This window comes from Meles meles, unplaced genomic scaffold (assembly GCF_922984935.1).
Source record: "Meles meles unplaced genomic scaffold, mMelMel3.1 paternal haplotype, whole genome shotgun sequence".
Classification (NCBI taxonomy): Eukaryota; Metazoa; Chordata; class Mammalia; order Carnivora; family Mustelidae; genus Meles; species Meles meles.
In genome coordinates, this window is record NW_025721340.1 from 61,110 (window position 1) to 85,629 (window position 24,520).

A 24,520-nucleotide genomic window follows, 5' to 3' on the forward strand; every position below is an offset into this window, starting at 1 on the left:
ATACCAAATTAGGTCACGGAGGAAGAAAAGAGAGATCCCCATCTAGGAGGCTGTGCAAGTGCATTTGAGGACCTTTTAAGGGCTTTGAAATTTCATGGAGAGTTTTCTCCACATTTTCCTTGTTCTAATCCTTGTGGCATCATTGAGAGTACCTTCAAATCTGGCTCCTAGTTATTTAATTCCTCTGTATCTGCTTAGCCCTCTAGCTGAGTTTGTAATTTTAGTTACTTCACTTGTCAATTCTGGAAGTTTCACCTGGGTTCCTTTCAAATGTCTGGACATTTTTGGTAAGCTTTCGTCTTGATGTCAATACATTCTTTTGAAAATATACAGAGTTTGTCATTTGCAGTATGTGGTCTTTGCAAGTTTTTCTTCTCCTTCTCCCCCCCCTTCCCTCCCCTCCCCTCCCCTCCCTGCCCCCAGTCCCCTCCTCCTCCCCCACCTTCTTCTTTTGTTCACATTCTGCACTGTTGTATGGGTTCTGATTATTTCCTCAAAAGTTTTTCAATAGGAATATATTAATGCCTGGCTTTAAAACACATTTCTGTAGAGTAAATTTTATATGTATTCGTCTCGGTACCTCCAATGCGAGTAGATGTAGTAAACTCACATTTTGGCTTAGATTTCTCAGTCCACACAGGCAATGTGAATTTCAGGCTATGAAAATTAAGAAAGGGAATTTATAAATAAAATGAATGGAAATTAATATTTAAAGGCTTAATTGTTCATGTTAAAAATAACCATGCTTTGGGAGAGCAGTGGTTTCCCAGTGCATTTAAGGGGATGACCTTAAGCATCCCATCTTGCAACCTGGAGATCTTGTCTACTGGAAAAGAGCTCCAGAAAAAAATCTCTTCAAGCTCTTTGGAAAGGCCCATATCAGGTCTTGCTAACCAACCCTGTGCTACCAAACTCCAGAGAATAAGCTCTTGGATTCACGTGGCACATTTGAGGAAATCTCCAGATTCTGTGGGACCTGCACACCATGCAGTGACCTAAACGTACAGATTTCCCAGCATGAAGTGGATGGCATCTCAAGAGACAGCTTTGCCACGATGCCTGGATGAGACCCATGTACCTTTTCTCACCCTTGCTTCCTCTCCTTCCTGGAAAGACAGTGCTCCATCCCACACTAAACCTTACAGAAGAGGCAGCATTTTGTTGTTGTTGTTGTTGTTATGATCTTTCAGAAAGAGCCTCCTCATAATACCATGACAAATCAAACTTTTCCCTTGTTTTTGCTGGAGGGCAGAAGTTCCTGAATCCACAAGAGTCTTTCTTTCATCAGAACCACTAACAGACTCCGGATTCTTAGCCACATTCACGGTCTCCGCATTTGTGCACGTACAGGCTGTATTATTGGATAACACTGGTTTCTAAACAGTTCTTTGGGATAATACAATTCTAATGCAGCTGTGACATCTTGCTGTTTTGCAGATAGTTGTCCACCTCTTTTGTCGTGTCTATACCTGCACTGCATCTTCCCGAGGGCACTCGGTTGATTCTCTGACAGGCTGCTTGCAGGGCCCACTACTCTGTTTTCATGGCTGTTTGAAGCAGGGACTGCAGGAGGCATGCATGGCTCTGTCTGGGTTGGCCTCCACAGGGAGAACTGTTCTCTCCTAAGTCACAATAAGTGCCAATGACTGTCTTCAGTTGGCTACTTTCTGACCTAGGGTCCTGATTTAGAACCACAATACAATTTGGAATTTTCATGTGAATTTTTATTTTTCTTAAAGATTTTATTTATGTATTTAAGAGAGGGAGAGAGAGCATATGCAGCGGGAGCAGCAGGCAGAGGGAGAGGGAGAAGCAGACTCTCCTGCTGAGCAGGGGACCCGAGGTGGAACTCTGTCTGATCCCGGGACCCCACGATCATGACCTGAGCCGAAGGCACATGCTTACCTGACTGAGCCACCCAGGGGTCCTGGATTTATTTATTTGAGAGAGACTGCGTGTGTGAGCTCTTGTGTGAACAGAGGGAGGTTCAGAGGGGGAGGGAGAGGGAGAGGGTGAGAGAAGCCTGAGATAAAGAAACATCACCCACGACAGAACTGGAACTACTTAGTGACAGCAGGAGAGTGATTGGGGGGCACCTGCACCCCTGCATTTGGCAGAGAATCAAGTCAAAGGCAGGTGGAGGAGCAGGAAAGCTTTTGGGTGGTGAAAGGGGAAGGTCCGATGACAGGTTGTTGGGGTGGGGGAGCGGGACGGGAGCTGACTGAAGAGGGCTGTTCTATGTCACAGACCATATTCGAGGAGCATATCTGTTTCCCTCATGGTCTCAAGTTCGGGGGTGTGTGCTAAGTTGGGAGCAAGAACAAGAAAATCTATCTGGGGCCGATCGCTGCAGAGATATGGCTTGGCTTTCCAGGAGGGCCTCTGCAGAGCTTGTGGGTCCAGCCCTGCCTGGTTTCTTGGCAGATTTAAGAAGTTCCAGAAACTGGAATCCCTCTCCTAAGCTGTCTTCAGACAACTGAACACCTTCTATGGATAGAGAAACTGTATTCCATAGCAACTATGATTAGTACTGTACATAATAATTACAATAATGATCAATAATAATGATAATCACCTACATATCATTCAATGTATAAATATTAATATGTATGAAATTATATAATCGATATATAATGCTTATAGCATGTATTTAATTATACATATTTATAATTATGATAACATAAGTGATAAACTACATTAAAACATAATAAAGTAATACATGAATGAAGTATTAAATAATAAAAATTTTATGATAAAAATGATTGACTCACTGGGAGCCAGAGATGCTCCTTTTCCTTATTGTGAGCTGCTCCTAATGCTTTAGACTGCCAGGTATCTGATCTCCAGATAACCGAGTGTTTCTGTACAGGGATTATCAGTGTTTTAGAGCACTTTGAGCAAGGGACCACCACCTGCACGACCAGACTATGACCTGCTTTGTGTGGGCCCCACGAACTCTGGCAAGACCCTTCTGTTGTCAAAGGCCTTCAGTGAAAGCCCTGAGAATTTGATCTCAACTTGGAAAATTGTGTGATGAAAAATAAGTGCACAGAGGCATGAAGGACAATGTGGGGTTGACAAAACAGATTTTAGTATTTAAAAGCACTGTTTTTCTAGAATGCCATCTTGAGGGGTGCCTAGCTGGCTCAATGGGTATAGCATGTGCCTCTTGATCTGGGGGTTATGAGTTCAAGCCCCACATTGGGCATAGAGATTACTTAAAAACATGCCATCTTGAACGTAAAAGAGCTTGAAGAGGCTGATAATATCTGGAAATACTCCCAAGGATCTCAAGGGATCTGGAAATGCTAGAAAAGGACTGCAACTCAGCTCTTCAGCACCCACTGTATCCTTTTTACTATTTGCACATCATCAAGACAAGCCATCTGCTCACTCAGTACAAGAGACCAAAAGCTACTTCGAATCTGAACCACTTGCATGTGGAAAACGCTAGATCCTCATCCTTACTTGCTGGGTGACTTGCATGTCCTGCAAGACAGCTTCTCTCAGCTGATGAATTCATTAGAAGGAAAAGACAGGTGTCAGGCTGTGAGAAGATGAAATCTGATGAACACAATCATTTCCCAAAGGCCTTGAACCTATTGTGTTCTTTTCTCATTGCTATTTTATTTTGGCATCAAGTCTATAATAGCTCCAGTATTCCTTGAGTTATCTCAGACTCTCCTTTCTAGACAAGTGAATATTCTGTAAATCAGGAGAACGATCATTGGCATTCACATCACGCACAGAGAACTGAGAGAGAATGGATTCTCTGTTTACCATTGGATTCTCTGTTCATCCTCAAAGCCTGCCTCCTCCTTCTGTTCTGTCTCCTCTATATTCCGTGTGAAAGTGGATGGAATTCATAGCTCAGGGAAATCAATCCCTTGTGAAGAACTCAGCCTGGGTCTGTGTGCGGAGTGTTGGGTCCCTGGTACTTTCTCCAAGATCTCTATCAGTTCCAAGATCTGGGGATTTTATTTTAGTGTGTGTGTGTGTGGTGTGTGTGTGTGTGTGTGTGTGTGTGTGTGTGTGGTGTTTGTTTGTTGTATACTGGACTTATACGTTGGGAAAAAAATAAGTACCAAAAACTTCAGTTAATCTCTTTAACAGAAAGGAGTAACCTGCCATAGTAAAATTAACCTAAAAAACTTAAAAACAACATGTATGTTTCTTTGATGACATCTGAAGACTCATTCCACTCTTAAGAGCAAAGACATTGTTTTAGTTTTGGAGAGGAATTAGATGAAATTTAGGCACAGTGCAGGCATCACTAATTACTATTCTATCATTTTCAAGCATTTTTAATGGAAGATTACTGTACAAAATCAAGATACACCATAACATAAGTATATTTTCCTAAAAGTCTTAAGTGTTTGAAAAAAAGAAAAGCAATTTTCAGGTAATAGATACAAAATTTTAAAACCAGCCAAAGGAGTATAGTTTATATCAGCTAAATGCAAACTGACATGGATTTCACAAGATAACAAAGCCAGAATCATCTGTATATTCATCCATTAACTGCTCATGTGTCTTGATGAGCTCGCCAGCCTGCACCAGCCATAAAGATACAACCTCAGCCACAGACAGAGCCTTGGAAAATTTGTCCACGGGACTCTGGGCCAGGGATATCTGTCAGGTGAAGGATGGGCTCTCCCAGGCACCTCCAGGCCCACGCTGGGCCGGTTCTTGGCTCCAGAGTGGAGCTGAAAATTTCACCAGGGGCACCCTGCCTGGACTCTTCTCAGCCAGTGTGAGTGCTGCCGGTCTCATGAGTACGATTCAGAAATATCCGTGGACAAAAACCCATCCTTCCATCCTTTCCTCAGTCCATTGGACACCCTTTGTGGATAGAGAAACTATTCAAAAAATATAACAGCGGGGCATTGGGTGGCCTGGTCTGTTAAGCATCAGCCTTCTGCTCAGGTCATGATCCCAGGGTCCTGGGATTGTGCCCCGAGTTGGGCTCCCTGCTCAGCGGGAAGTCTGCTTCTCCCTCCCACCACTCATGTTCTCTCTCTCTAACACATAAATAAAATATTAAAAAGTAATAATAATAAATAGGTCAACTAATCTTCAATGAAGCAGGAAAGATTATCCAATGGAAAGAAAGATAGTCTCTCCAACAAATGGTGTTAGAAAAATTGAACAGCCACATGCAGAAGAATGAAACTGGACCATTTCCTTTCAGCAGACACAAAAATGACTCAAAATGGATGAAAGCCCTAAATGGGAGACAGGAATCCATCCAAATCCTGGAGCAGAACACAGGCAGCAACCTCGGTGACCTCGGCTGCAGCAACTTCTTGCTAGACACGTCTCCAATGGCAGGGAAGGAAAGGCAAACCTGAATCACTGGGACTTCATCCAGATAAAAAAGCTTTTGCACAACAAAGGAAACCGCTGGGACAGAATGGGAGAAGATATGTGCAAATGAAAAATCAGATAAAGGGCTACTATCCAAAATTTATAAAGAACATGTCAAACTCAGGATCAGGGAAATACAAATCAAAATCACAATGAGATGACCACCTCACACCAGTAAGAAGGGCTACAATGAGCCAGTCAGGAAAGGACAGATGTCGGAGAGGATGGGGAGAAAGGGGAGTCCTCCTCCACTGTCGGCAGGAATGCAAGCTGGAGCAGCCGCTCTGGAAAACCATATGGAGGTTCCTCAAAAAGTTGAAAATAGAGTTACCCTACCACCCAGCAATTGCACTCCTGGGTATTTACCCCAAAGATACAAATGTAGTGATCCAAAGGGGCACCTGAACCCCAATGTTTATGTTTATAGCAGCAATGTCCACAATAGCCAAACTATGGAAAGAGACCAGATGTCCAATGACAGTTGAATGGATAAAGAAGATGTGGGATACACACACACACACACACACACACACACACAATGGACTATTGCTCAGATATTTTAAAAAATGAAAGCTTGCCATTTGCAATGATGTGGATGGAACTAGAGGGATTTTGCTAAGCAAAATAAGTCAATCAGTGAAAGACAATTACCATATGATCTCTCTGATATGTGGAATTTAAGAAACAAAACAGAGGAGCATAGGGGAAGAGAAGGAAACAAGATGAAATCAGAGGGAGACAACCCTTAAGAGACTTAATCGGAGGAAGCAAACAGAGTTGCTGGAGGGGAGGGGGTAGGATAGGGTAACTGGGTGATGGGCACTAAGGAGGAATGTATGCAATGAACACTGGGTATTATATAAGATGGATGAATCACTGAACTTTACCTCTGAAATTAATAATACAGTATATGTTAAATAATTGAAATTAAATTTAAAAAGAAAAAATAAATAATAAAATTATCCATATTATTACAATAATGGTTAAAGCAATGACAAAACCAGAATTATTTACTATTTATAGTAGCTCAAATTTATAGTTAAATTTATATTATAATTCATATATATGTAAAAAAATTTAGCACCGGTGTCCTTATAACACTTTATGTTTCTATAAAAAGTATCATTGCTGTAAACCTCAGGACACCTATTCCTATTCTATCTGACAAACACCACAGATTAACCTGTTCATTTGGGGTTCCAGTCTGTCCACCTGGTCTACCCTCCATGACACAAAGGTGTTTCAGCCCTCATTTTGGCGCCAGCGACCAAGTCCGTTTATTCCCACGGTATCTTGGTGCCAGTTTTTAAGTCCGATTTTCCAATCAACGGGGGGGAGGGGGGGTCTCATATCTGAAACTTCAAATTGACCCAAAAGCAATCCTGAGGTCCTGCTGGTCAACCTGGACCCCAGAAGGCGTCAGGACCGCCAACCTGCTCTTTTCTCAGGCTCAGCGGGTGCCCCAACACTTGGCCCGCCGTCCCCTTGCTCATGTGTCCCTGAGAAGGGGACCCTGCGAGTTGCCACGTCCTATCGCCTTTCTCCGTGGCTCCCACTGCTCCCCAAACCTGTCCCTGCCCCTGTTGAGACCTGGCAAGGTGGGGAAGGAAATGGGAGTTGGCCGTGGCGGGTATGGGCCACGGTAGCGATTCACAGGGAACCACGGAGAACCCGTGGCGCCCTTTCGGCACTGCGGGGTCCCCATCTCTGGGTCCCGAAGGCCCTATCCTGTAACCTCTCGGCCGTCCAGTCGGTTCCCGCCGGCGGTCGGGCATTGGCGTGTGCTGGATGACCCTCTGCGAGGGAAGTGCGAGGCCCACCTCTTCCCCAGCAAACCTACTGGTACAGCCCTCGGCGGATTGGAGACCTGCAGACACCCGGCCCCGCGAGGAGATTCTGGGAGCACCGTGGGCCTTCCGGAACGCTGCTTTGCGGACTGCAGCCAAATCCCATCCCTTGCTCTGGAGGCACACTATGACGGCGACGCCAGGTGGCGCCAGACAACAGGCCAAAAGTGCGGGCTGTGCACCGGGGACGCAGGCCCGCGGGGTGCGCAGGCGGCTGCTGCAGGTTGGATCGAATCCGGTCTGGCTGGGATCCCACTTCCCAGCGTGAGGAGGGCATAGGGCGCCGGTTGTGGACCGGGATAGCCTGGCTCGTAGTACAGGGCCAGCGGGATCGGCAGGCCTGGCACCCCGTGACTCCAAACGCAGAAGAAGGGCTTTGACTTTTTTATCCAAGAGGTGTCCTGAAACCGCCTTTGCCTGCCCGGGACTGCCAAGGAGAAGGCGGCTGACTCTTGGCGACTCCTGTGCCAGAGGAAAACATCAAAGTTTCCCAGAGACGCCAGCAGCCCCCATGCCCTACCCCAGCTTCCCAGAGCGACAGCGGTGCTCCTCCATCTCCAGGGTGGACAGAGAAGATTCCATGGGGGTCCAGTGGGCCTGCCTGTGAAACTGAAACCATGAAAGTACTGGCCGAAAACGTGGATGGATCAATTTCAGTGTATGACGTTGGAGTGGACAAGGTCTTAGGAAGCATAAAAGTAAGTCCAGAATCCATAAAGGAAATATAATCGATCAACTTGACCACCTGAGTAAATACAGTTTACCTTTGCATAAACCACAAGGAAAGTCAGCAGACAGTAAATAGGTGTGGGGAGCATTCAGGTATATATGGATGTTCTACGAATATCGATTTCAGCATTCCTTGTTTCAGGAACAAAAAGTTGGGGAAAAATAATAGTCATTCAGAGGAGCCAGATGAATCTCTGGTGTGTCCATACAATGCAGTACTGTGTGTGTTCTGGTTTATGAGCAGTCCAACTCAGTCAGCTGTGACAAGTGACTAGAGACTGGGTGACTTTAAAACAACAGAAATTCATTTCTCCCATTTCTGGAGGCTAGAAGTCCAAGGTCAGGGCACTGACATGGTTGGGTGAGGGCCCTCTTCTGAGTCGCAGACTTCCCTTATAATCTCATAGGGCGGAAAGATCTAGGGAGCTTTATGCAGTATCGTTTATTTTTATTTTTTATACTTTATTTTAATTCCAGTATAGTTAAGTTTCAGGTATAAAATACGTGATTCAGTAATTCCTTACATCACCCAGTGCTCATCAGGACACGTGTCCTTCTTGCTCCCCGTCACCTATTTCAACTATTCCCCCCCACCAACTCCTGCTCTGCTCACCATCAATTTGTTCTCTATAGCTAAGACTGTTTCTTGGTTTGCCTCTCTCTCTCCCCCGCTTTGCTCATTTGTTCTGTTTCCTAAATTCTACATGAGTAAATCATATGGTACTTGTCTTTCTCTGACTTATTTCACTTAGCATTATATTCTCTAGTTGTAGCCATGCCATTGTGAATGGCAAGATTTCATTTTTGTGGCTGAATAATATTCCGTTGTATATATATATGTCCCATCTTCTGATCCATTCCTCTCTTGATGGACACTTGGGTTGCATTCACCGTTTGGCACTGTAAATTTTAAAGAATACTGCAGTAATCACAGGGGTGAGTGGGTCGCATTCAAATTAGTGTTTTTCTATTGTTTGGGTAAATACGCAAGTAGTGTGATTCCTAGATCAGAGGGTAACTATTTTTAAATTTTTGAGGAAACTGCATATTGTTTTTCAGAGTGGCTGCACCAATTTGCATTTCCTCCAACAGTGCAGGAGGACTCCCCTTTCTCCCCATCCTCACCAACACTTGTTTCTTGTCTTGCTGGTTTCAGCCATTCTGATGCATGTGACGTGGTATCTCGTTGTTTTGCTTTGTATTTCCTTGATAATGAGTGATGGTGAGCATCTTTTCATGTGTCTGCTGTCCATCTGGATGTCTTCTCTGGCAAAACGTCTGTTCGAGTCTTCTGCCCATTTTTTAATTGGATTATTTGTTTTTTGGGGGCTGTTGACTTGTACCAGTTCTTTATAGAGTTTGAATGCTAACCCTTTATCGGATTTGTTGTTTACAAATATCTTATCCCATTCAGTAGGTTGCCTTTTAGTTTTGTTGATTCCTTCCCCATGCAGAAGATTTCGATGATGTCCCAATACTCCATTTTTGTTTTTGTTTCTCCTGCTTCAGGAGACATATCTAGAAAGAAGTTCCTATGGCTGATGTCAAAGAAGTTACTGCCTGTGCTCTCTTACAGGATATTTATGGTCTCAGGTCTCACATTTTGGTCTTTAATCCATTTTGAGTTTACTTTTGTGTATGGTGTATGGAAATGGTCCAGTTTCATTGCTTTGTGTGTATCAGTAAAGTTTTCCCAACACCATTTGTTGAAGAGACTGTCTTTTTCCTCTTGGACATTCTTTTCTCCTCTGTCAAAGATTGACAGAACACGTAGTTGTAGGTGTATTTCTGGGTTTTCTCTTCTGTTCTATTGGTCTATGTGTCTGTTTTTGTGCCAGTACCAGACTGTTTTGGTTCCTACAGCTTTCTAATATAACTCGAAGTCTAGATCCAGCGTCTCTGTTTAAAACCACTCATCCTACCCACAACTTGTACAAACGGGAACTCCGGATGGATCACATACTTAAAGGTAAAAGGTAAAATTATACAACTTTAAAGGAAAAATTCTAATAAAAATATGTGGACTGTGGGGCTAAGCAAAGAGAGTTTAGACTTGACACTCCAAGTGTGATTCATGTAAAGGAACGGATCAGCTGGAATTCACCAAACTTAAGAATCCAGGCTCTGTGAAAGGGACTCTGAGAGCCTGAAACCAAGACTGAGAAAATATTTGCAAACCACGTATCTGACCAAGTGTTAGTAACCAGAATGTGTAAAGAACTCTCAAAACATAGCAGCAAAACAGAAACGGATTTGAGATAGCCCATACAATCAAATCAGTCCAACAGTATAAAGGTAATCAAAAAACTTGTCATAAAGGAAAAGGTCAGGGGCGCCTGGGTGGCTCAGTGTGTTAAGCCGCTGCCTTCGGCTCGGGTCATGATCTCAGGGTCCTGGGATCGAGTCCCGCGTTGGGCTCTCTGCTCAGCAGGGAGCCTGCTTCCCTCTCTCTCTCTCTCTGCCTGCCTCTCTATCTACTTGTGATCTCTCTCTGTCAAATAAAAAAAAAAAAATCTTTAAAAAAAAAAAAAGGAAAAGGTCAGGAACATAATATAAATTCAATAGTACAGTTACCCTGTAAAATACATGACAGTAACACATGACATGAAAGAAAGATCTTACCCAAGTATTCAAGGATGATTTAGCATTCTAATATCAGGCAATGTGTCACTGCACTTAAAAAATAGATGTAATAACGTTTTAAAAATATTTTATTTGAGAGAGAGAGAGAAAAAAAAAGCACAAGCAGGGAGAGGGGCAGAGGAGAAGGAGAAGCAGACTCCTTGAGCAGGGAGCCCTACATGCGGTTCCATCCCAAGACTCCCAAATCATGACCTGAGCCAAAGGCAGATAGATGCTTAACCTACCAAGCCACCCACAGGCCCCATAACAACATTTTTGAAGTTCAATATTTGCAATGATTACAAATTTTTAAAATACTAGGCATAAAAGGGAAAATTTTTCAGCGCTAGAAAACCTGCATATTTAAAGACATCATATATGAAATGGACACATTTTAAGACATTCCACCCCTTGCCAGTTGCTCTCTTGTTTAACTTGTTTCTCTGACTTTTCAGGAATTCCACATTTGGAGCTCTCTAGTTTACTTTCCAACCTTGGAACTCAGAACTCATTGATACCATCCAACTACTAATATTCCCTGGTTTGGTCCTGTCTGTCACCTTTGGAGGCTAGAAGAGTTATATACTTTCTAAGGAGATAATTAGCCATTCAAAAAACCTCCAATTTGCTAATACGGCAATAGAAATTTATGAAAAACTCTACAATTTTAATTGATTTGAACAATTCCTTATTTCTAAACTATCTTCATGGCTTGTTTCTCAATTAGTATATGCATTTTATATTCTTGTTTTTGTAAGAATATGAGTATATAGTATACATGTATGTGCACATATAATGTGAACAGAGAAATGTCATAAATTTATGATTCTCAAATGATTTTAGTGAGTACCTTGTTTTTGGTTTTATTTTTAGAAAACATTATTAGAAATATTAGGAATACAGATTCTATTAGGATATTTCTGACATAGAGTGGTGATCTCTGATCAATAGATGAGACAGATGCCTATAAAATAATTTGGGGAAAGGAAGATACAAATGGAAGAAATAAGCAGAATTTGGAGTTCTTGAGATTACAAATAATAATGACAGTTCTTATTTTTTTAATTAAAAAATTTTTAAAAGATTTTTATTTATTTATTTGACAGAGAGAGATCACAAGTAGGCAGAGAGTCAGGAAGAGAGAGAGAGAGGAGGAAGCAGGCTCCCTGCCGAGCAGAGAGCCCGATGCGGGACTCGATCCCAGGACCCTGAGATCATGACCCGAGCCGAAGGTATGGGCTTAACCCACTGAGCCACCCAGGTGCCCTTTTTTTTTTAAATTTTAAAGAGAGGCAGGCAGAGAGAGAGGGGAGAGAGGGAGAAGCAGGCTCCCCGTGGAGCAAAGAGCCCAATGCAGGGCTCAATCCCAGGACCCCGGGATCATGACCGGAGCCAAACGCAAAGACTGATCACCCAGGTGCCCCAATAATGACAGTTCTTAATATATTTCTTATGATTTTTGAAAACTATATCACTGTGTCTCTATCATGGCTGTGAATCTCAGTTCTGTTGAAAGCTTATTTTTGCTTTTTGTTTTTTTTTTAATTTTGTTTTTATTTTATTTTATGTCTGTTTAGTGTTTTGATTTATTTGTCCTTTTTTATTGAATGTTTTCCTTGCCTTATAATTACTAAATCAGAATCTCAAGTTATGATGCTAAATAATTAAAAGTTTAAAGTCTCTATATTCTATAAAGATACATATGACAACAGAAATGCATTTTAAATCATATTACTAAGTATAAACAATTCTTAGGCACAGCACAATTTAAATATATAGATATAGATATAGACATAGACATATGTATGTATATATACATACATATTATATAAAACTCAAAGTTTCGAGTAAAAGTCATAGCAAAGGAAATCCACCAGAGTAGTTGCCTATGATGATGGGTGATAATGGGCCTTCTAATCAGAGCTAGAGAGGGAGAAATAACATAAAATAAAATAATAGAGACATTGTGCATGAGTTAGTATTTGTGGTAAAGACTGAGTCATTATTCACTCACACCACTGCCTCCTATGAACACAATGGAAGACTGTGTCTTTGAGACTCCATATGAGTTGATTGCAACCATGTAAGTGAGTTCTGAATGATGAAATGAAAAACAGAACTTTTAGCCTAATCATTACACCTTGTGCATAATCACCCCTTTGTTCTCTTCTTCTGCTTGTGAATTCAGCATCATGGATGAAAAGATCTTGGATACCTGACTTACCACGGAGAGTCTGCCTGGCTCATGACTAAGTGAGAAAGAATCATTTAGGCTGCTAAGCTAGCGAGATGTGGTGTCGTTAGAGTACCTAGCAATATCACCCTTAACAGGATGATGATGGGGTCCCATGAAGCATATGATTCAATAAAAGGTGTTTCTGTGGAGAGAAATGTAAAAGAAGAAGGGAAAAAAGCAGAAGAGTAAAGGTTCCACGTAACAATATTTTACAAAGCCTCCATCCAAATCAGTGTTCATATGTATTATTATATAAGCAAAAGCAGAGAAGAAAATTCTGATTTAAAATATTCACAAGTTCAAGCTTTGTCCATATTAGACTAACTGGAATCAAATATCCCTTTCTGCTATTAAAAACCTGATAACCCAAATGAAAGAGTTGATTTCACAAACTGGAAAACACAGCATGGGAGTGTGACACATAAGGCAAGGAAAAAAAAAAGAGATTAAAATCATGGTTACTACGTTTGCTATCTAAAAACACTTTCCAGATCATGGCATTGGGAGGAGAAATCCAATGGTAACTGTGTTGTCTTGTTGCATTTAGAAAACAGAAATTACTTTTGGGGAAGCCTGAGCCAGCTGGTCATGCAAGGCAGAATACTATAAAGGATGGAAGTAGGCAGAGGGATCGTTTTAAATGGTGGGTGCATGTTAATCTGTGCACACAAAGGAGTAACCTTCATCAGGCTAAGGAGGTGCAAATTCTCAGGACCTCTGTGCTGAATAATTCAGAGATCACACAGACCTGGGAGGATAACTGGGGTGTTCAGGAAAGACACATAAAATGCTTTTTTTTTTTTAAAGCAGGAATGAACTAACCTAGAGTAAAGGCTATTTTAGACCTTGCCTTCAAAGCTTACAAAGAAGTGTCCAACAGACCAAAGTAATCAGTTAAAATGTACATTGTCCCCAAATTTATCTATGAATTAAGTCAGTCTCCATCAAATTCCAAACAGACACCTTACAGAATCTGAAAAGTACATTCAAAATACATGAAGAAATGAAGAGAACTTAAAATAACCAAAATGATTTTAAAAAATAGGAACAACTTTGGAGATTTACACCACTTAAATTCAAGATTCATTATACAGGTCAAAAATCATGACAGTGTAGCATAAGCATAAAGGTAAGACAGAACTGAACGAGGGGTGCCAGGCTGGCTCAATTGGTGGAGTATGTGACTATCTCAGGGCTGTGAGTTCAAGCCCTGGGGTGGGTAAGGAGACTACTTAAAAATTAAATCTTAAAAGGAAAAAAAAAAGATAAAAGTGAATGGACCAGAATAACAAAACCAAAAATAGAACCACATACATAAAGCCAATTGGCAATTCAGTGGGGATAGAGATCAACAAATTATGCTGAAAATAGAGGCTAGCCACATACAGATAATAAAATGAAACTCAAATTTTACCTCCTATCACACACAAAACAAACTCAAATTGAGTCATAGACCTAAGTATAAACCCCCAATTATGAAACATCTAGAAAAAACAATAGGAGAAATTGATTTTTTGTCTGGCAAAGATTTCTTAAATAGAATGAAGAACACATACTTGGACTTCCTGTTTCTTGTCCACCGTAGAAGAAGTTGGGAAGTCGCCACTGTATTCTAAGAAGTAAAAAAGTGAACAAACTAAAAAGTCAACAGCTCTTCTGAGATCTTTGAGAGAAGTGAGTTTGCAAGCAAGACTGCTGTCCCTAGAATTGGAAAGACAGGTGAATACAGAGAATCATAGATTACTATGGCAAAAATCCACCGGCAGAAAACTAGGAGCAGTATTGGGGTAGGGAAAGCTGAACTTTGACAACTTCTAGAGGCTTGGTATGGACAAGTCTAAGAGACAAAAACTCCATGGGGACCCAGTCATAGACCTCCCACTCCCCACACATTGATCTCTTGAAGCTTTACCAGGTTCTCATGGGAACCATGTGCATTCTGTTTTTCACAATGTTAGCCCTCAGGAGGATTTAACCACACCCTAACCTTCTGGTCCTTTCACAGAGCCTAACTGACCTAAGAGAAGCAAAATACTCAATTCCATTCCATTGGAGCCATCCTGTCCCAACTAATAGTGTAAACTTCTGACCCTCCATAAGGTTGAACAAGTACAGACAGACTTCCCCTGTGCTTTTTTATCTGCTCAGCCATCCAACAAATCATTATCGTCCATCTGCCGTGTGCTGCGTGCTGTATTCAGTGAGGATATAGCAGCAAAGAAATAGTCCCTGCCCTCCTAAACTTGATATTCTAGTGTAGAAGAGAGACAAGTAAGTAAAGAAACAAATGCACTATGTAATTTTGTGTGTTAAAATTTTCCATGAGGAAAAATCAGTTAGGTTAAAAACCCAATTGTAATCCATGAGATGAATTATCAGAAAGTTTTTGCCTTTGTAAGTGAACTGTGTTCATAATGTTTGATATGCCTACTCTGGAGATGGAGGTACATAAAGGCAAAATTCCATGTGGACAGTAAAAATATAAAGCGATTAAGAAAAAATAAAACCTTGAAATGAGTAAGTGACTGAATTAGATTGGGTTAACTATGTGATTTTGTTGTTTAGATATATCGTGATCCGGTGTTGAAGTGAAATTACTGTGTTTGTATTGAGAGCAAGTTCTATCGTGCTTTCAAAGGCCAGGTCTCAGACCGCATGGTAGACAACAACATTGAAATACAAGAAGAGATAATGCTTAAGTACATTGGCATAGTAACAATCTAAGATCTCCTATTCCTCAGCATACACAGAGGCAAAATTTGATGAGTCACATGTGTGAAATTACCAGTAAGAACATGCCAGTAATGAGATTCGTTAAAAAGTTTTGTTTTAGTTCTACGGATTTAGAAAGTTCTGCAGATAATAAACATGAGGTCTCCTTTTTTCCTCAGCTGCCGCTAAGGTGCTCGGTTCTTCCGAGGAAGCTAAGGCCATGTTGGGGTGAGGCCCTCACTTCATCCTGGGACTAGCACCGCGCCCAGCAGCGTCCGCTCAGCACTCGCCAGCACCATGGCCTCGGTCTTGGAGCTCGCCTGCATCTACTTGGCCCTCATCTTGCACGACGATGAGGTGACGGTCCCGGAGGATGAAATCAATGCCCTCATTAAAGCAGCGGGTGTGAATGTTGAACCCTCCTGGCCCGGCTTGTTTGCAAAGGCCCTGGCCAACGTCAACATTGGGAGCCTCATCTGCAATGGAGGAGCTGGTGGACCTGCCCCCGCAGCGGGTGCTGCAGCAGCAGGACGTCCCGCTCCTTCCACCACTGCTGCCCCAGCTGAGGAGGAGAAAGTGGAAGCAAAGAAAGAAGAATCTGAGGAGTCTGATGATGACATGGGCTTTGGTCTTTTTGACTAAACCACTTGTATAAGCTGCTCAATAAGAAGCTGAACTCTTGAAAAAAAAAAACATGAGGTCGGCTGTTTGACTGTATTGATTAGAATTTCTTAATTAGCATCTTTTCAAGGTGTAAAGGGAAAAATGAATGAAACAAAACAATGAAAAGACTAAAATGAACACATTACTGGACAACTAATATATTTTAGGTACCAGGTAAAGCAATTTTGTGTAGATTATCTCAATGTTAAGAGGAGAAAAAAGTAAAATAATGACATACGTAGCAGTGGAATTCTGTGACTCTAAACATTTCTTCCACTTCTCATTAATAAGGGATAAAATGAAGGCAAACTCTGGATGTTTGTAAGTGATGTTGATTTCTGTAAGTGTGTCCTACTGGGAGAATGGGGCCATAGGGTCTCATTCTCAGTCCCAGGGATTGTGGTTGCTTTGAAGTTCTCACAAACTTTTTTCTTTTGACCGAATCATCTATTTTAGTGCATAAAAATGGATTTTTGTCTTGAAAAACCTGAAGTTTAAAAAAGAAGATTACTGTCAGTATCAGTTAAAAGGGTGGAGAAGAGAAACATTCAGTGAATTTTTGCTGTTCATCGGGATATATCTTTAAAAGCATATAACCTTCCTAAGAGAGAGCATGGAGACTAGATCAGACGTGGGTATAATGTGCTGAATTATGGTGCAGAAATGAAGGGTAAAATATTTGTCTCCATGAGGACAGATCCATAACTGCACTTTTCAAAATGCCAAGGTTACATTTGAAAAGTAGTTACAATTTTCCCCCATCTCCTAAAGGTAATTCTCTGCTTGTACTTCACACAGAAAAAGCCATGACTTAATGAAAATTTTCTTTACAGTATTAGGATAATAATCCCACCTAACATGGCTTAGAGTACAGTGTATTTTTTTTCTTAATCTCCAGATTCCAGGGAATAAAAACATAGTATTGTTGGCGAGTTAGTAATATTTTGTCTTTTTGACCACTTCAGTTTTGTAGGAGCTCATGGTTTGTTTCAGAAACTTTGTCAAATAAGGTATCTCTTTTTGGAAATATTAATCCATAAAAGAAGAAAACATATTCCTATATGTTTGAGATTTTTAAAAAGATTTTATTTATTTATTTGACAGAAATAACAAGTAGCCAGAGAAGCAGGCAGAGGGAGAGGAGGAAGCACGCTCCCCGCCAAGCAGAGAGCCCGATGTCGGACTCGATCCCAGGACCTTGGGATCACGATCTGAGCCAAAAGCAGAGGCTTTAACTCACTGAGCCACCCAGGCTCCCCTGAGATATTTCTATATAAAACAGCCTACCTCAGATAAATTGAATCTTGCTAGATAAAAAATGTACATTTGTGTAAATTTGATATGCTTTCTGAAGTCCTGATTATATATGCAATAGCAGCACAGCTAAACATTGCAGTATACTTTTACAACTATTAAACCATCAAAGTTTATTGTGGTACAAATGTAAAAAATACTAGTAGCTAGTTGGAGGTAGATATTAGATGGTGATGTTTAATGAGATGGAATGAATGGCAAATGCAAAATATAATTCTCCAATAATTTTAAGGAAAACTAATTTCAATTTATTAGAAATCTTAATATAACACATATTTTAAAAAGTCCATGTAAGGAAATTCTGGAGGATGGTCAGTCGTTGAAAATCGATAATTAGAAGCATTAAAGGAAAATTTCTGTCACCATGCTGGGGAGTGAGAGGACATATGGACAAGATTTTAAAGATTTAAGTCATTTTGCAGATGTCAACAGGTAATTTGCCTTTATGTTGGACAATTATTTTTAGTCCATAAACTATTGACACAGAAAAATTGTACCAAAATTATGGCCTTTCCTTGCAGAAATTAAACAGTGTATCTTTGTAAGAAATACTCGAACATGAAACATCATTTAGATTCAACTGAATATCATAAATATTATACTTTCTATATGTTAAAAACAGGCATTTTCACATGGATCATCTTTTTTTTTAAAGATTTTATTTATTTATTTGACAGAGAGAGATCACAAGTAGGCAGAGAGGCAGGCAGAGAGAGAGGAGGAAGCAGGTTCCCTGCCGAGCAGAGAGCCCGACGTGGGACTCGATCCCAGGACCCTGAGATCATGACCTGAGCCAAAGGCAGAGGCTTAACCCACTGAGCCACCCAGGCATGCTGGATCATCTTTTTTTCAAGATTTCATTTGTTTATTTGAGAGGGAGAGAGAGGGAGAGTGTGCAGGCACACAAGCGGGGTGGAGCAGGGGTAGGAGCAGAGAGAGAGGGACAAGCCACCTCTCCACTGAGCAGGAATCCAAATGCAGGACTTGGTCCCAGGACCCTGAGATTCCACCTGAGCTGAAGGCAGCCACTTTAACAGACTGAGCCACGCAGGCACCTCTTCAGTGCGTTATCTTAGGTCATCTTCACAAGGACCTTGTGGAGCAATTATTTTAATTTTAAAGATAAGAAGATTAGACTTACAGAGTCTTAGGAACTTGTTCAGTTAGAACCTTAACTGAGCTCTTCTACCCCAAGTATGGTGTCTTTTCCACTACCTTTGCCCACTCCAATAATTAATAGCCTCATTTAGACATCTCAATAAATCTCTTATTTGTTCAGTAAATATCTACAAGATTTCTAGTATTTCTGACATCTCTGTGTTACACAGTAGAGAATGAAGAGTTGCCTTGACTGATCTCAAGTAAATTTTGTTCTTCTGTATGTTGTTTAATATGTTGTTTTTCTCTGGCTGCTTTCAAAACTTTCAAATTAAGTGTAAATTTGACTGTATGTGAGTAGACGCTACTTTCCTTGCAATTACTATGCTTGTGTTCTGATGAGCTTGAATTTGTACATTTATGTTTTTCACCAAATTTGAGACATAAGCCCCACTTCTTCATCCACTTATTCTGTCCCTTAATTTTTTTTTTTCTCCTGGTACTATAACTGCATATATATTAGACCGTCTTCAATTGTTGCAGTTTTTCTGAGTCTGTTCATTTTTTGCATTTAATTGTCTCTCTCTTTTTTTAAGATTTTATTTATTTATTTGACAGAGATCACAAGTAGGCGGAGAGGCAGCAGAGAGAGAGAGAGAGAGAGAGAGGAGGAAGCAGGCTCCCTGCTGAGCAGAGAGCCCGATGTGGGGTTCAATCCCAGGACCCTGAGACCATGACCTGAGCTGAAGGCAGAGGCTTTAACCCACTGAGACACCCAAGCACCCCTAATTGTCTCTCTTATCTAATTTATTATTTATCTGTCTTAAAGTTCATTTACTTTATCTTCAATATGTTGTTAATCCTGTTAGGTGAAATTTTTATTTCAGATTTTATTTTTCACTTTTCAATTTCCTTTTTATACTTCTTTTATAGCTTCTGTTCCTTTGCTGAGACTTGTCTTTTTATTCATCATCAATATATTTCCATATCCATGAAGATAATTACAGTAGTTTCTTTAAAATCTGTTCTGATTCCAACATTTGATCCATCTCTAGTTTTGTCTTCATTGATTGTTTTTTTCTTTGAGTGTGGCATTTTTCCATTTCATTGAAATTTGTGTGATTTGGATTTGTGTTCTGGGTATGAATTATGCATTGTTGAGATTCTGGATTAGGATATATGCTTTCAAAGAATGTTGATTTTTTTTTTTTTTGAGTGTTCAGTTTGACAGAACTCAAACTACAATTTTTTTTTCCATGTGGTGCATGGCAAATTCAGCCAAACATTTAGGTATGATGTGGTGTTCCTACCTTGTCTCTCTTTTTAGAGATCCTCCCCTCACTCCACTCTGCCCCCTCTTAATTTTTCAGCTGTGTAGTTGTCCCAGATTCTGTCCTTCTTGGTTCATCAGTCTAATAAAAAAGTCTTATCACATCCATATTGTAGTTGCACAACATTGCACTAATGGTGTCTGACCTCAGGCTCTGAGTAGTAAAATTAGGAAGCTTACCTAGGATTATTCTCTTCTACCAAGTGTTGACTTACCTGTAACATCTGCCTGCTTTGCTCAGTCTTCAGTGACCTTAGAGGATTGTTTTCTTTACACATTACACTGTAGTTTATGGAATCATATAACATGAGGTGTTTGTATCTGGCTTCTTTTACTTAGCGTAATGCTTTAAAATTAATTTGCAATATTGCATATATGTGATTATTCCCTTATGTTCTTATTCTTTTACTATTGAGTAGTATTTTGAGCAATGGTACAGAGATTTCCCACATACCCCATCCCTCCCTCATTATAAGCATTTTTACACAAGAGTGGTATATTTGTTACAATCTGTGAACCTACACTAACACATAATTACCACCTAAACCCATCATTTACATTATGATTCTCTCTTGGTATTGCATATTCTATGATGTTGTACAAATGTATAGTATCCACCGTTATACATATGTAGGTATATGCATATATACGCCCTCATTCGCATCAAAGAGCAGGATGGACAGACTGGTTTGCAAACCTGCAGGCCAGCTTGGTGGCTTAAGTATCCTTCCATTTACAGTGCATGAGCGTCCTTACCTGGACTCTTCCCGACACAGAAAACTGCCAATTTGATAGACATGGGATCTTGGTTTTCAGTGTGTGGTTTTTGTTTTGTTTTGTTTATCACCATGGAAATGGTTATTTTTCATATGTTCCTCAGCCAGTTCTATGGCCTGAGTGAACTTTTGGGGCCTGGTGGTGTCCGTTCTTCCACTGGGGTGTTCATGGTATTCTTTATGTATGGAGGTTATTAATCCTTTCTCTGTCGTGACCAGTCAGATACTCTCTCAGCTTGTCATTTTCTTCTTGGTTTGGTTTAGGATGCTTCTTTTTTTTTTAAGATTTTTAAAAACTTATTTGAGAAAGAGAGAGCAAGAGTAGGGGGAGAGGGAGAAGCAGACTCCCCACTGAGCAGAGAGCCGGATGTGGGACCTGATCCCAGGACCCTGAGATCATGATCTGGGCTGAAGGTAGAGGCTTAACTGACTGAGCTGCCCAGGCACCCCTTGTTTAGGATTCTCCTGAGGCACAGAATTTTCAACATTGTCATCACGTCTTTACTACTTTCTCTGTGGCTTTGTGCCAGCCGGCAGCTGGTAAAATGGTGGCATCATCTTCCAGGCTTTTTTTTTTTTTTTTTAACAGTTAATTTAAAAAAAAAAAAACTAGTCTAGGACTTATTTTTACCAAATTGTGTGATGTGATGATCTAATAATTTATTTTTCCCCATACCACAAGTTCCCCCCAAACTGAAAACATTCTATGTATTCCCACCAGCTGCTGCTACAGGAAATATACAGGAAATATTAATGAGAGTGCTTACTCATTATTATAAACCAGACTCATTTAATGTCCTGTCTCATTGATCTGTTTGCTGATATTTCTCCTGGTTTCCTTATCCTGTGGGTTTATAGACTTTATATATGTAAGTATCTCACGTACAAACCCTCATTGTTCCTTTACCCAAAGATTTCTTTTTTTTTAAGATTTTATTTATTTATTTGACACAGAGAGAGAGATCACAAGTAGGCAGAGAGGCAGGTAGAGAGACAGGAGGGAGTAGGTTCCCTGCTGAGCAGAGAGCCCCATGCAGGGGCTCGATCCCAGGACCCTGAGATCATGACCTGAGCTGAAGGCAGAGGCTTAACCTGCTGAGCCACCCACGCGCCCCTACCCAAAGATTTCTTAGCTGAAACTTTGTCCTTTTCCTGCTTCTCCCAAGTTTATCTGCTCGGAATTTTCATTAGGGTTGTATTAAACCAAGAATCAGCAAGCTTTTTCTGTAATGGGTCAAATACTAAATATTCTAGTCTTTGTGGGACACAGGTGTTTTATAATTCTCCCTCCTCTCTCTTTCCTTTTCCTCCCCCCAATCTTCCCTCCTCTTCTTCCACAAATGTAAAACATAAAAAACATTGTTAATTCAAGGGCTGGGGAAAAACAGCCCGTTGGCTGTCTGTCATTCATGGGCAGGTGATTTAAACCATTTCTGTGGGATTCCTGAGGCTATAACAAAGAACCACACAGGGTTTGACTCAACATCACAGGAGTTTATGGTCCCACAGTTCTGGATGCCTGTGATCCAAAGTTAAGGTGTCCGCAGGACCCTGTTCCCTCTCCAACCCACAAGAGAGTTCTTCTTTGCGTCTGCCTGGTATCTGGCGCTGCCGGCCATGGTTGGTGTGCTCGGTGGGCGGGCAGGTGGGTGCCGCTCTCCAGTCTCTGCCCCTGTGGTCTGGGCTTCTCCTCGTGTCTCTGTCTTCTTATAAGGACACCAGTCTTCCTGGATGAAGGACCCACCTGACCCTAGCATGACCTCACCTTAACTAATTCCATCTGCAAGTCCCTATTTCCAAATAAGGTCCTGTTCTCAGGCAAGTGGGGGGTGGATAGGGCTTCACCGTATCGTTTTTGGGTGGGAAGCCATTCAACCCATGACACCAATGAACACATTTGGGAAGACTACAAATCGAAGGGAACAGCAGAAGACATCCTTACCCCGTTTCACATTTCCACCCAAAAGCATCAGACGTGTTCTCCGTTGCTCATTAACGATGTAAGTTCAAGCCATTTTTGCAAACATGATCAATCCATTTATTTGTCCGAGTAATTTTCTCTTTGTCCTGCCTCTGCTTATACAGGCACGTGTATCAGCACTCCCAGACATGCGTGTCCTCACTCTCCCTCTGCTGACGTTTTGCCACGTGCCATGGGGACCCTGCTTCCTCCGTAGAAAGTGCAGCTTGGCTTTCCAAATCCGTCGGCGCATTGGAGTGGGAGCCCTTGACGCAGCGCGGGAGTTAATGCATGTGTGAGTGAAGGATCCTGTGCCCTTTCTGGGAGGAGATAATGTCTTAACCTTGCATTTCCCCATGGTGGCTGTTCCCTTCCTCCGAGGGTGCAGGGTCAGCTCTGAATCCTCAGGACACCGGCCCCTGAGCTCTTGGAATGAATGTAGTCCTGTGCCTGGATGCACCGAGGGGACGCGCAGGTCCTGGGACCCTGCACTCAGGGAAGTGATGGGTTGGGATTTGACGGCCTCTGATGTGGGCATTTCCCTCAACGCTGTATCTGCTGCTGTACCTGCCAGGCCATCCCCCGCCAGGCACTGAACCAGATACATCTGCGCACATCCATGAGCCAGCGGTGATCCAGAGAAGCATGTGTGGGAACCTGAGCACGTTGTCCTTGGCCAATGGCTGGCACCTCCCGCAATGGCAGAGGCGGCAAAGTGGGACCAACCCCTCGGCCTTCCCCAAACCCGCCAGTGGGCAGCCCCCTTTCCCGCCGGGCCTGGGGCACCAAAGGCTTGTGGTTCCCGCACCTCCGTGGGGCCCCAGCACCCCTCCATCTGTGCAGAAGACTTGGCCTCTCTGCGGCGCTGCCATAATCCCATATGTTCCCCCATATGCCTGAACCTTTCTGCAATTCTTCCATCTGTTTCTGGTAAATGTGAAGGAATTTAATGATCTTCTCTGGGGTTATTAAACCGACAGCTGTTGTCATTAATAGAGGACATTCTTTACGGCACACTCGTGTGTAAACACTAGTCGTAACTCTGGCCTGTCACACAGCTCGCGCTAATAAGTCACGTGCTCAGCTGCAGACCCGGGAGGTGGGCATGGCCAACTTTGAAGAATGACAGTCTCTGTTCTCGCTTCTGTTTTGTTCTCCCAGCAGCTTTTGAAGCAAAATGTATATTTGGGGGGGAAAAAGAACTCAAAAAACAAGCAAACAAACAAAAACCCCACAAATCCAATCTGCCCACCACTGGCTTTCTCGAGAATGAAGGCGCTCGAGTGTTAAAAAGGAAAGATTATATTTTCCTGTGTGTTTCAAATTGCAGCTCATTTTCTGGTAGGCAGAGAGAAACTGGCTTTTATCATTTGAATTGGGGTTGTCTGCACAGCCACACACAGCTGTGGCGTGTTTCGGGTGCACGTGGGGAGCCCACCACATGTCACTTTGCAGGCTCCGAGCTGCCCATGGGGGGACAGTGCCTCCAAAAGACATCACAGAGATGCCACGTGATGAAGTCTCCTGTGGTTGGAAGGCTTGAAGACGCTGACCTTGGCAGAAGAAGCTAACACCAAGTAAATTTTATCTCAAACCCAAGCAATGCTGGGATCCCTTTCTAAAATGAACATATTTCCAAAGAACTCTGACCCACTTCTGTTGACTCAAGTATTCCCCATTATAATGTCACTTGAACATGTACCAACACGAAGCTGGAGGAGAATTCTGTTTATGGCTCTCATTTCACTCTAAAAGCAAAACAAATGGATGAATTACAGAATGCAAATTATGAAATAAATAAAATCCAAATTAATAGCATTAACTTAATGGGATGCTGTTTTACCAGGCCTCAATCACAGCCTTTCC

At 41.7% G+C, this 24,520-nt stretch overlaps 1 protein-coding gene across 1 annotated transcript; it reads left to right on the forward strand.

Moving 5' to 3' along the window:
- Positions 1-7,562: 7,562 nt before the first annotated feature.
- Positions 7,563-16,182, forward strand: LOC123936314 (60S acidic ribosomal protein P1-like). Its single transcript, XM_045996938.1, has 2 exons — positions 7,563-7,912; positions 15,693-16,182. The coding sequence occupies exon 2, from the start codon at positions 15,811-15,813 to the stop codon at positions 16,153-16,155; it is 345 nt and encodes a 114-aa protein (XP_045852894.1). The 5' UTR covers positions 7,563-7,912; positions 15,693-15,810; the 3' UTR covers positions 16,156-16,182.
- Positions 16,183-24,520: the final 8,338 nt, after the last annotated feature.